The 13,287-nt window shown below is 39.2% G+C and overlaps 1 protein-coding gene across 2 annotated transcripts; it reads left to right on the forward strand.

The window, feature by feature from the left end:
* Nucleotides 1–996: 996 nt before the first annotated feature.
* LOC129730453 (thymus-specific serine protease-like) lies at nucleotides 997–2,994 on the forward strand. Of its 2 annotated transcripts, none has more exons than XM_055689793.1 (4): nucleotides 997–1,061; nucleotides 1,246–1,692; nucleotides 1,752–2,222; nucleotides 2,281–2,994. In XM_055689793.1, the coding sequence occupies exons 2-4, from the start codon at nucleotides 1,256–1,258 to the stop codon at nucleotides 2,915–2,917; spliced, it is 1,545 nt and encodes a 514-aa protein (XP_055545768.1). In that variant the 5' UTR covers nucleotides 997–1,061; nucleotides 1,246–1,255; the 3' UTR covers nucleotides 2,918–2,994. The 2 variants fall into 2 exon arrangements, with proteins under 2 accessions (XP_055545768.1, XP_055545769.1); XM_055689794.1 differs by having other exon boundaries at nucleotides 1,003–1,046.
* The last annotated feature ends 10,293 nt before the right edge of the window (nucleotides 2,995–13,287 follow it).

Genomic DNA, 13,287 nt, shown 5'->3' on the forward strand with positions numbered 1-13,287 from the left:
CTCGTCCACTGCTGTAGCACAATCCAGCCAGCAGCCAAATCGGCTTACGCACCAGCTGGCAGTCACGATGCGAAACAGTTGCACAAAGGAACGACCTTGAACCCGGATTTATTTCACTCGACCAGGCAAACAATGCCAACACTTGTTCACACGTCTTTTGTTTTATACTCTATCGGACCGATCACCAAACACGTCCAGTACTGATGCGTGTTCGGCACAGAATCAAAAAAAAAAAAAAAAAAAAAAAAAATATTTGTTTCAATTGAAACAAAAAGTTACTCAAAGATGCGTGAAAACCTATTTCCCATCACCTATCAGATTTTTAAACCATTCTTATGCCCATTAAGAGACGATTTCATCAAGCAAAAAAAAATTTTTTTTGATTGATGCAAGACTGTGAATTGTTACTGAAGGATGCGTCAAAACCTATTTCCCATCACCTATTAGTATTTTTATTTAAGTTTCCAAACTTACTACAAAAAATTTTTTGAAGCAATTTATACCACAAAAACAGTTCTGTATCATTTATTTTCAATTTCAATACATCTTGAAAAGTTACGTTATATTGAGGTAAAAGTTACGTTATATCGAGGTTGCCTTATATCGAGGTATGACTGTACTAGATATTTTCAAATAGTAATACTAATAACTATTTTTAAAATTTTATTCATAATCAAAACTGAAAAAAAAAACAATTGACAAACATTCAATACTTCAAATACCGTTATCTCCGTTAAGAGTTTGAGTAATATCAAGAAATAGGACCACGAGTGTTACAATTTCCTATTTGTCACGAGGAATCATGAGTCACTGTTTATAATGTTTGCTTGAAGTTAGTTGGTCTCATATCAGTGTACGCTACATATATTGGATTCACAGATGGTTTTCAATCATATGATTAACTCGACGTAACCATGGAAATCACCTGTGCCTGTGAGGCTGAGATAAGCCATCAATATATAATGCAGTAGACATACACTCTCCACATTCAGTTCTCCGCTAAATTGTTTCAATACATTACTAGGATAAGGAAGAACCTTCAGCAAGTAGGTTTCGTTTAAGTGAGTATACATGAATTCTATGTTAAGTATAAGTTTCTGATGCGTTTTAAAAACTGAGCATAACAAAACATTCTAGAAGAGAATTGCTTCTGTGACATTCATGTAACTTGTATTAAAAACTATCGAAATAAAACTTATCACGTGTTTGTCGCGTGCTGACATCTGAAGAGAATTTTTTTTTCAGGTACGCAACGATGCGATCGATTTTTCTTATCACCCTACTGGTGGTGATTACCGTAGCATTCGCTACCGTTCCACGCAGAACACGGAATGCTCAAGCCAGCCGGCAGCTTGCGGCACAACTATTTACCCGGCAATTCGCGGGAGCAAGGAAACAAGCATCGGCAAGTTCCGGTTTCGACTCAAGCTCACGACAAGTTTCCGAACACTTCTTTACCACAAGCGTCGATCACTTTAACGCTCAAAATACCGAACAATGGACGTTGCGCTATTTTGCTTCAACCGATAACTACCGGCAAGGTGGTCCCATTTTGATTTTTCTTGGAGGGCTCAATCCAATCATACCAGAGTTGATTGGCGAGACAACGCTGATTCACGAAATGGCACGGGAGTGGAACGGTGCGCTGTTTGCCTTTGAATCACGGTTCTACGGACAAAGTCGACTCACTGAGTATGACAATTCTCACTTGATATAAACAACAGAGAAATTTTACTCTCGATTATTTTCAGAGATGTGAGCACCGAAAATCTTCGTCTGCTGAGTACTGATCAAATATTGGCAGATTTAGCTGCATTCGTGACTTACGTGAAGCGCGAGCATATCGGAGACGAAACAGCTAGGGTCTTAGTTGCCGGTAATGAATTAGGCGGAGCGTTGGCTGCCTGGTTCCGGGTTCGGTATCCTCATCTAGGACATGCTGCGTGGGCTTCCAGTGCCTATATGCATGCTGTGCTTAATTTCCAAGACTTCTCAGAGGCCTGGGCAGAGGCGTTGATCGAACATGGCAGTCAGGAGTGCTACAACGAGATCTTCGTGGCATTCCATGTTTTGCAGAACATGATAGATTTGGGACGTGCCGATTTGATTTACGAGAAGTTCAACATATGCACACCAATAGATCCCGAAAATACGCGTCAAGTTCAATATTTCTTCAGTGTTCTGATGGCAACGGTTGAAATGGTCACTATTTACAGCAGAAAGTACAAACATTTGTATTTAATATCCAATTAATCGTACAGCTGTATTTTTGTTTTATAGTGTGACTGGTTTTGCTCAAGTCTGCCAAGATATAACTGGAACTGATGCGGAAACTGCTGTGGATGCATTTGCGAGTTGGTTCAACACAGTATATCCTGAGGATAGCGTTTGTGCAGGCACAGATATAGCAGAGGTTATCGAATGGCTCAAAGAAACTGATTGGGATTTTCAGTATAATGCATACGGTCTCCGTCAAGCGCTCTATCAAGAGTGTACCGAGTTTGGTTTTTTCGTCACAACGGATTCACCTTCCCAGCCATTCGGCGACCGAGTAACGCTTGATTTTTACATTGATACGTGCCGTGAAGTATTTGGCGAATGGATTACTGAGGAATCGATCCAGCGAGGCATTGATCGTGCAAATAACCGATTTGGCGGAGATAATCCTGGCTCTAGTTTCACACACTTCACCAACGGTGATGCTGATCCGTGGAGAATGATAAGCATCACCCGTAATCTTACACTCGATGCGCGAGCCGATGTAATTCGCAATCAGTTGGGAAACTCGGATCTACCCGCCATGTCACCGGATGATCCGGCAGATCTGCAAGAGGTCAAGCAACGTTTGAAGCTTAAACTTGCCAGTTATCTATTTCCTTTGACTCCGTTGGAGAGTCCGTCAGGTGATCGCTCGTAAAACAATTGGAGAAGTCGTCTGTACGATGAAATTTTAAATCTTTTTTGGTGTTTGAGAAAAATAAAACTGTTCTACTGTTGAAGCATATCGTGTTTTTTTTTCTTCATCTATGCATATCGTGTTGTTATATTTCTTTTTACCTGTGGTTTTCACCTGAACTTACTTTTCTGTTTCTTTTTTTTTTTTTTTGGATATGTTAATACGATCACTACTAGTGGTATCAACTCTTTTCGGGAGATTTTTTTTTTGCTGTCATCGTTTTTGTCAAATGATGTTCAGTTTCATGATAAAACAAGCGGTTGTGAACTAGGAGAAGGTGAATTAGACAATTAAAACAAATAAAAATTGTTCATGTGACGCCACACAACTTCACACCACACCTCTCCACCTTACGTCACAGATCGTTACGATTATTTTAACCCCTCTCTCTTCGCTGAGTGCGTGACGAACGGATGCCCGCTTTACAGTTGTGGTGCATTATACATGAGCAGCGGTGAATTTCTTGATAAGGGTGTTTACAACCCATGTTGTCACAACGATTATTAAACGTTATAGAGTCATTTAGTTTTTTTATTTAATGGATTTATAGGTGGACATTAGTCATTTTCAAACATTTGGTAGGTTGGTTTTTACAAAACATTTCTGCTATATTTCCTTCTAGTTTTATAAAGCTATACTCTGTGACCTATTCTGTTTTAACTTTTAGTTCCAAGTGATCTCATATCAATATACGCCAGAGATATTAGAATCACAGATAATAGTAAATCAAATGACTAATCTGACGTGACCATGAAAGTGATAAGCTGCCAATATAAAATGCAACCAAATTACACCCTTTCACTCTCAGTTGCTCGCAAAATTGTGTCACTTCATTATCAGGACTTGGTAGGACCGAAAAAGCCACCACCAAGTGGATTTCGTTTACAGTAATATTACAGGTGCTATAGCACCAAGTATCAAATCAAGTAATTAATTTATCCATTTACATTAGAGTGAACGCAGCAATACGATGCAATTGATCTTCCTAATCACCCTGTTGGTGAGGATCACCGTAGCATTCACTGCCATTTCACACAGAACTCCAAATGGGCAAGCCAGCCAGCAACTTTTTTTTTTTTTTTTTTTTTAATAGGGGGGGAATGTTTGTAATGATTTATTTATGTACTAATATCTATTCAGAATTAATATTGTGTGTTCTGCCACAAATGGTGACATTTCAACACTATTATATATATTTGTACGCTTTTTTATATTATTGAATGTTATTAGCTTTCGCAGTTAAGTTAATGTAATTGTAGGAAAATTATTAAACCTACTTGTCAAGGAAAAAAAGGAATAAAACAAAACTTAAAATAAACTTAAAACTATCTTACTGACTATAAAGTGAGCTAGTCGTTGCAATTGAGGATTGCAACGATTTTTGTCGGAATTTGTTGATAATTTGGCTTGACATATTTTCTAATGTTTCTACATTAGTGAGCCTATGTAGCTCGTTTGTGCTAAACCAGGAAGGACGCTTCAAAATCATGTTCAAAAGTTTATTCCGAATCCTTTGAAGTGTCTTCTTCCTAATTGTACAACAACTTATCCAGATGGGAACTGCATATAACATTGCTGGCCTAAAAATTTGTTTGTAAATTAACAGTTTATTCTTGAGACAAAGTCTAGAATTCCTGTTGATAAGAGGATATAAACATTTGATATACTTATTGCACTTTGACTGGATATTTTCAATGTGCTCCTTGAAGCCAGCAACTTGTTGAACAACTCTTTACAAGGCAATTCGCGGTAGCAAGGAAACAATCCCCGACAGGTTCTGGTTCCGATACGATCCAACAGTCAAGCATCGTTTAAAGCTAACACTGGCCAGCTATTTGTTTCCGTTCAGTCCGCAAGAGAGTCCGTGAGATAAACGTTTGTGAAACGATTTGAGGTGCAGCGTATTTTATAAGGTCTGAAATTGTTTTAGTGGTGGATAAATCAAAGCTGGTTAGCTGTGATAGCATATCTTGTTGCTGTATTTATATATCTACACGATTCTTTATAACTCGGAGCGCTCATATGCTTTGCATCTCTTTTAATAGTTTTAAAATAATTTCACTAATTGTGTTTAGTATTGAAGGTGGAAAATCGGTTTGTAAATTGATCTGAAAAGCTGGTTATCAGTATGTTGAGCTTGGAGTACCAACCACGATCATGTAGTCTAGTTCAGGTTTAAAATTCAACTATCGTCGTTTGTTTGATTACTACAGTCAGGTTTTAAAAGCAAGATTGAACAACAAATGAAGTATGATCAAAAAGTGCTTCATCCGTAATTACTGATTTTTCTTTCGCGTACCCCCTGAAGGCTTTCGAGTACCTCCAAGGGTACGCGTACCCCAGGTTGAGAACCGCTGTCCTATGTCATTGAATATATCCTGCTGTCAACTTTGAAAAAATTGCTCAAATTCATATCATCATTCATAATAACGTTTTAGCCTGTTATCATGAACTTCTTCTGAACGATTCCCATTTTTGATTACAGTGGTCATTTCACTTAGAAATTCCACCACTTCATAAGGTCTTTTCCACATGTTCTGCAGCTTTTGACTTGGTCCCGTCGGGACTGATTTTACTAAGACTATATCACCCCCACATGGGCTAGCAGTAATTTGATTTTTTGTCATACGCTTGCTTGCGCTATTACTTTAAATCAGCTGTATCCCTCTGAGAGCAAAAATATACTTTCATCACAGGATTCGTAAGTTAATATGGAAGAAACGGGGTTGTCGTTACACTCGGCTCAGCAAATACACTCAAAATTAGATTTTCGTTAGCACAAAGAACATTGTGCAAACATATAAATTCAATTGACTACTAAATTAGATTTAAAATCCAAAACAACTCATAAAAATCGTTAAAAAATCTGTCCACGTGGAATGTGGATGGCCTCAAACACACTGTATAACAAAAAAAGATATATTTGTGTTGCCCGTTTGTTATAATCGTTTGATCGGGACCCCGTGACAGGCTCTTTGATCAACTTTATGCGCCACGCATCGTTTTTTGCTCGCGGCCATCATAATCGTCTTGACTCTGTTAACGGTGGTTTCTAAGGAGTCTGCCAGCCAGCACTTACAGGTAAGTAAGTACGCGTGTAATGTAGGACGCTCTCTTGGTGGTTTTTTGAATAGTTTCAGTCAGTTTTCGCTGCAATGAGCAATCAGTGAGTCCTGATTGCAACAGATTTGCTGATGTCCGCCAACAAACTATTGCGACGAACAACCAGTTAGTTTGGATAGCAGCGGATCTTCACACCAACCAGTTCTGCAACCACGCCCCACTGTAGAAAGTATGTTGAAAGATCTCGACTCTTCCAGTTTAGCCGAGCAGTACACAGACTGCGCTCTTCACAGTCATCTCGGTCCTGTGGTTCGGGAATTTTCCGGTTTGTAACTGCAGGCAAGTACCACTGTAATTTATGTGAAGCAACTGATGCATTATTTTTCAGTCCATACAACACGTAGTCGTAGTGGTTCAACTCGCGAACGCTCTCTCTTCAGTTCGATCCTGAATTCGAAGTTTTCCGTTGCAACATGTGCCCGTAAATAGTCGGAAACTTTCTGGCAGTGATGTACTTGTCACGGTGATACGATGGTTGAAGGCTAAGGAAGTAAAAGAAGATCTGTGGGATAACATCGAACAGGTGTGGGTGTGATTTGAGCTTGCGAACCAGAAGGTCTGTCTGTGTGGGATTTATGTTCCATCCGATCGAGTACACGATGATACACTGCTCGGAGTGCACTCTCGGTCCGTTATTGTTATCGGTGATCTCCTAGATGTTGGCCCAACAAGCTAGTCGTCGTAGGTTCGAGTCTCGGGAGAGACTGTTAGTGTCAGTAGGATCGTGGCGCTATCCCCGCAATTGTCCTGTACACTAAATAGTCGGCTGCGAAGTCTGTGTATGAATAAAACAGAAGGTCAAGTTCCGAATCGGCACCAAGGCTTTGCTTTGCTTTGATTTATCTACCAGGTATTACATGGTAACCATTGAGCAACGGTTTTTGCTATCCGAATCCTGATCACTCTTCTTTGCACTTTGAAGTTATACGGTTTCCCGAGGGCTATAGTTCTGCCACGCTACCACAGATTAACCACGTGACCAACGGGAACGATTGCTGCCTGGATCTCACTCTCTCTTTCGTCAGCGCACAGAGTGTTGTCCCTGTTGTTTCACTTGCTCCATCATCTTTGGTCAAGCAAGTAAGGCACCACCCTCCATGATTAACGACATCTCGAAGGCTAAACCAAAACATTTTGGAGACACGTTAACGTTCAACAAAAAACCGAGTCTCCCTTTAACTATGACTTTCAACGGTAAGGTTGCCTCCGAGTTAAAGGAAGTCTGTCAACTCTTCACTAAAAAAATCGCACGAACTTCTCTCACCGAAATGATCTCGGCTGACCAAGTAACCCAGTGGAGATGACGGGTTCGGGTCTGGAAATTTTTGAAAGTGTTGGGTACGGGTCGGGTTCGGGTTTTGTGAAAAAAATATTTTCGGGTTCGGGTTTGAAAATGTCGGGTTCAGGTCGGGTTTGGGTTCGGGTTTCAAAGAAATAAAATTTTCGGGTTTGGGTCGGGTTCGGGTTTGAACGAAAAAAAAGTTTCGGGTTCTGGTCGGGTTCGGGTCTGGAAATTTTTGAAAGTGTCGGGTTCGGGTTTTGTGAAAAAAATATTTTCGGGTTCGGGTCGGGTTCGAGTTTGAAAATGTCGGGTTCAGGTCGGGTTTGGGTTCGGGCTTCAAAGAAATAAAATTTTCGGGTTTGGGTCGGGTTCGGGTTTGAACGAAAAAAAAAGTTTCGGGTTCGGGTCGGGTACGGGTTTGAAAAACATCAAACCCGACCATCTCTATAACCCAGGCTTCTCACAACGTTACGCTTATAGTTGAGAATGTATGAGAACAGTATGAAAAGCCTGGCGGATCGCGCTTAAACGGACGTCGTTTATACTGATTTGTTTGCGGCGGTTGACAAAATCAATCACGCTATTACGATTGCCAAACTCGAAAACCTTGGCATAAGCGGCTGTTTATTATGCTGGTGCCATTCCAATTTTGTCGGTCGGAAACTGCTTGTGACAATCGATGACTTTCAAGCAAATGCTTCCAACCACAAGGCAGCTCCTTGGGACCGTTAATCTTCCTGTTGTACTTAATCGCAGACGAACAGACATACCTCGAAGTTGATTTTCGTTGATCAAAATAACGGTCAATTCAAACGAGTTTCAGTTACGCGTAATATACCCGCCACAGCGGTGGTGGCGCTGATATGATTTTTCTCTTTGGACTCAGTTGACAGTCTGCTATGGTTACTTAGAAAACGGTATGAATCCAGGAGTCACACAAGTTAATCAGAACCACATTTTATTTAGAATTTTGTATGGAGTGGTACGTCTGTTTGCGTCCTCAAATGCTCTCGTTTATCCTTCGCTGTTGATTTGAAGATTTACATGAAAACCCATTCCATGGTGGATGCAATCGGCTTCCAGCGCACAGTGGTACAGAACGACAATTTAGGCGGAAATGGAGTTTTCGATACATTTTTGTGATTTTAGAGCCAAACTTTATATGGCGAAGTTGCTTATTATAATTTGGTCTACATTTAAACCGAGGTGAAAATTAGGGTGGTCCTAGAACCAACGAAATAAACCAACTAAAATTTTTATTTGTGGAAAAATAAAATGTTATTTTCAGTAAAGTTGTAGATCACTTGATTTTAAGCAGCTTTGTTGAAGACTACTTCTTGTAGCTCTTAAATTGACTGAATTAGAGCAATTTTGCCTAGGGTGGCTCTTAAAAATCTCAAATAAAAAAACTAGGCTGTAAAAACCTTACTTTTTCGACTGAAAATGATCATATTCAAACTTATTTTATTCGATTTTAAGAAATAACTTATCTCCAATTTTTTTTATGATAAAGTACAAAAGTTGCACTTTCAAATGAAACCAGAAGATATTTTTTTCATCTGCCCCATTCAGAGATATCAACAGTTGAAAAGGGCTTTTTTAAAAATTAAAAGCTTAACAGCTTTTCACCCATAAAAGATATCGTTAAAGTATAGTGCGTCTTTTAAAGCTCTAAAAGTTGTCTGAACATAATTTTGCTGAGAACATTGAATTAAACAAAGTAGAGCGAAAAAACATTTTTTAAGAGCCACCCTAGGCAAAATTGCTCTTATTCAGTCAATTTAAGAGCTACAAGAAAGTAGTCTTCAACAAAGCGGCTTAAAATCAAGTGATCTACAACTTTACTGAAAATAACATTTTATTTTTCCACAAATAAAAATTTTAGTTGGTTTATTTCGTTGGTTCTAGGACCACCCTAATTTTCACCTCAGTTTAAATGTAGATCAAATTATAATAAGCAACTTCGCCATATAAAGTATGGCTCTAGAATCACAAAAATGTATCGAAAACTCCATTTCCGCCTAAATTGTCGTTCTGTACCACTGTGCAGCGAGAGTTAGACGACTTCATAAATTGATGCGATCTGAGAACTGCATGCTTGTCAATCTTAAGAAATGCTCTGTTATTACCTTCGCTCGTATTCGTCATCCTGGCATCTTCAACTATATGCTCTGTAGTACCGAAATTCAACGTGTCGACCATGTGAAGGATCTCGCCGTATTGTTAGGTGAAAATATTAACCATCATTGAGACGTTTGTTGTCTGTCGATGTAGATCCAATCAATGAATAATAATAAAAACAATTATAGTAAAAAACTAAATTGGATTGAAAATCCGAAATCAATAAATGTTCCGTACATCATCATCATCATCATCATATTAATGATTATTCAAATTTGACCTAAATTGATAAAAACGTTTTCCATTAATACATTTCACATTTACATTCGAGATGTAAACAACGAGATCGATTGTCGATTTAACCGTGGATGGATAATTTATGTCAATTTGATCCACCTCCTTCAGAAAAATTACACAATGCAACAATTTTTTCGCCTTGGCTTCTATGTATGATTTTTTGATAAAGTTTGATGCGAAAATAAATTTCCCGGAGTTTGAACATATTTCAACTTAAGGGGCAACAATGGCGCCATTTTGAATTTTTGAGAAACTGGTAATTTTTTATGTTTTTTCGACGCCATTTTGTTTTAAGACCAAATATCAAAATTCTAAGAGTTTGTCCACATATTAACATCCTTTTACCCACCTTTTGAAGAAAAAAAAAACAGATCTCAAATCGGACAAAAACTGAGCTCAAAACGGTGATTCTACGAAACCGGTTTTGGCATAGTTTTAGTGTATTTCACAAAGCAAAATAATATCGACTATTTCTGAACATTAATATCTTATCTTGAGTAAAAAAGCCTCAGAAATCGAATGGTAGGTGTCTGATCTAAAATCGTAAAATGTCAGCAAAATGTCGATTTTGCCCCATTTCCTCTACAATACAAAAATAGGTTTATCTGCTGACATTTTACGTACTTCAGACACCTACCATTCGATTTCTGAGACTTTTTTACTCAAAATAAGATATAATATTGCTTTGTGAAATACACTAAAACCATGCCAAAACCGGTTTCGTAGAATCACCGTTTTGAGCTCGGTTTTTGTCCAATTTAAGATCTGTTTTTTTTTTCAAAAGATGGGTAAAAAGATGCTAATATGTGGACAAACTTTTAGAATTTTGATATTTGGTCTTGAAACAAAATGGCGTCGAAAAAACATAAAAAATTACCGGTTTCTCAAAAATTAAAAATGGCGCCATTGTTGCCCCTTAAGTTGAAATATGTTCAAACTCGGGGAAATTTAGTTTTGCATAAAAAAACAAAAAATAATTATATATAGAAGCCAAGGCAGAAAAAAGTCAATTTTTGTTGCACTGTGTTATCTACTTTTTTCTAATAGTGCGCCATTTTCTTTCAATCAGTTACGAAATATCCGTTGTAGCCGAGAGGTCAAATGAATCCTGCGTCGAAATGCCAGATAGTAAGACAAGCTGTTGAACATAGGGGATAGTCGAAGAAAAACATTGATTACTTTCCTTACTTTGTTGGCTAACGGACCGTTCACCGGTCTAGGGCCGAACGAATTAGAGATGTCCAGCTTCTTTTGTCTTGGGCAGCCGCTCTCCAGTCTCCTCGTACACCAGCAGATCGTGCATCTTCTTCCACCGCGCACATCCACCGCGTGCGAGGCCTACCCCGGTGACGACGGCCTCTTCCTGGTTCTCTACTGAAGATAGTTTAGGTGGCTCTTTCGTCAGGGTACATGTCCAGCCCACTGAAGCCTACCCCGCTGTATTACCTTCACTATATCAGCATACCTAATACAACTCGTGGTTCATGCGTCTGCGCCACGCTCCATCTTCCAGTTTACCGTCAAGTATCGATCGCAGAACTTTACGCTCAAAAACTCCGAGCACTCGTCGATCCTGCGTCCATGTTTCATGTCCGTAAAGGGTCACCGGGAGTATCAGCGTCCTATGCAGCGCTAATTTTGTGCGAGTTTGCAAACTACGGGATCTTAGCTGGTTACGTAGTCCGTAGAAGGCCCCGTTCGCAGCTGCAACTCGTCGTTTCACTTCACGGCTCATATCGTTGTCACATGTTACAAGCGTACTAAGATAAACGAATTCGTCAACCACTTCAAATCGTTCCCCATCTATCTCCACCTCCGCTCCAGCTCTGCCAGCTACTTCGTTTTGATAGAGTTAATGACAAGTCCCACCTGCACCTTCAAGAGCGATGTTGAACAGCAAGTTGGAGAGCGCATCTCCCTGCTTCAGTCTAACCAACGTTACGGGCGCGGCTGATGTCTCGCCAGCTTTCCGCACGCACGATTTCGATCCCTCCAGCGTCATACGACTCAGCTTAGTTAGTTTCGTAGGGGAACCGTTTTCCAGCATGAGCTGCAGACTTGGTAAAGCACGCACCGCACTAGGAGCGGAACGCAAATTGAGCTCTTGCTTGCTAGGTAACACGCACTCAAGCTAGCTGCTTCGGTCGCCGACTAGGCTCGTGAAGAATAAGAGAATAGCACCAAACAGGTGATATCTCTTCGTTGGTGTTTTTATAAAGTTACATGGAGCGCGCGGTGTAGCCCCGATCCATTTTTGCTTGCTTTTTTGCTTTGTGGCATCTCCGCCTCCTTGTACTCTGATTCTCCTTGCTATGTATATTACACGTTGAGCTAGCGCACAGTGAGCGCTGACGACGTTTGCGGGTGAATGGGTGACAATATATTTGTGTTGTTTTTAAAATTGAATGTCTTGAATTTAACGAAATGAAATTTAATGAAATGAAGCAGCAAAATAATGCTCTGTTTAACAACACCGGTGTAGCCAAGGATACAAAAAGGGTTCAAGTGATAACTGATCAGTAGTCTAAATTGATTTTCTATTTCTTTTCATAGTTTTAAAAGAACATGCGGTGAAAATTTTTTATTGCAACAGTTGAAATTATTTGGCTTTGTTTGTTTCGTTCTCACATTTGATATTTTTTCACACATGTACTGTCCACACGCGCAAACGAGGAGACGAACCTTCTACATATCAGGTTCATATCGATTTCCAACTATTTTTAGTACTAAAATTAAAATGTTCGAATGTACAACAATCGCAAATAAAAACAAAATAATAAGGAGCGCATTTTATTACTTTTATTACTTTTTATTTCATTTACTAGTTGAATATGCTGCTTATGTTGACCAGAAGGATGGTTTTCGTAAAACAAATGCAAATATGTCCTGTATTTTCGAAGAAATAAAGTTATTTAAATACATTTGAGGGACATAACAAATTCGTTAGTTATTTTGCCACCCACGGATTTTCCGAAAAACCTTATAAGAAATTTTAAACCCAATGTACATACGCATATTGCAATACAGATCGGACTCGATTATCTGGAGGCACAATCATCCGGAGGCTCGATTATCCGGGGTTCGACTATGCGGAGAGAATGGCTTGACTATCTCGAGTTGTTATTTTTCTCCGATTTCGGATTTTGTTGACTATTCTACCTAGAAATACCAACTTTGATTCAGTATTTTGCGTTATATGCTGCGTAGTCAATTCAATGATACAAAAAGGGGAGGAGCAAGATTGATTTTAGTTCAACTTATTATTATTGAATTTCCACTATTTTGACGGTCACCGTACCCGTCGCATGGATGGGTTGCTTCTGAATAAATCTTAGTCGCTTTCTCTGATCCGCAGCTTATCTAGCCGCAACGCTTATATAATTACCAATAAGAGACATATAAAAAGGGTATCAAGGTCTTTTAGCGGCTTCATGTTTCCTTTATAATTATTCTGGAACTTATTTCGGAATCTGGTGACCGATTACGATAAAGAATATGAAGGCAGCTA

Source organism: Wyeomyia smithii, chromosome 3, assembly GCF_029784165.1.
Source record: "Wyeomyia smithii strain HCP4-BCI-WySm-NY-G18 chromosome 3, ASM2978416v1, whole genome shotgun sequence".
Classification (NCBI taxonomy): Eukaryota; Metazoa; Arthropoda; class Insecta; order Diptera; family Culicidae; genus Wyeomyia; species Wyeomyia smithii.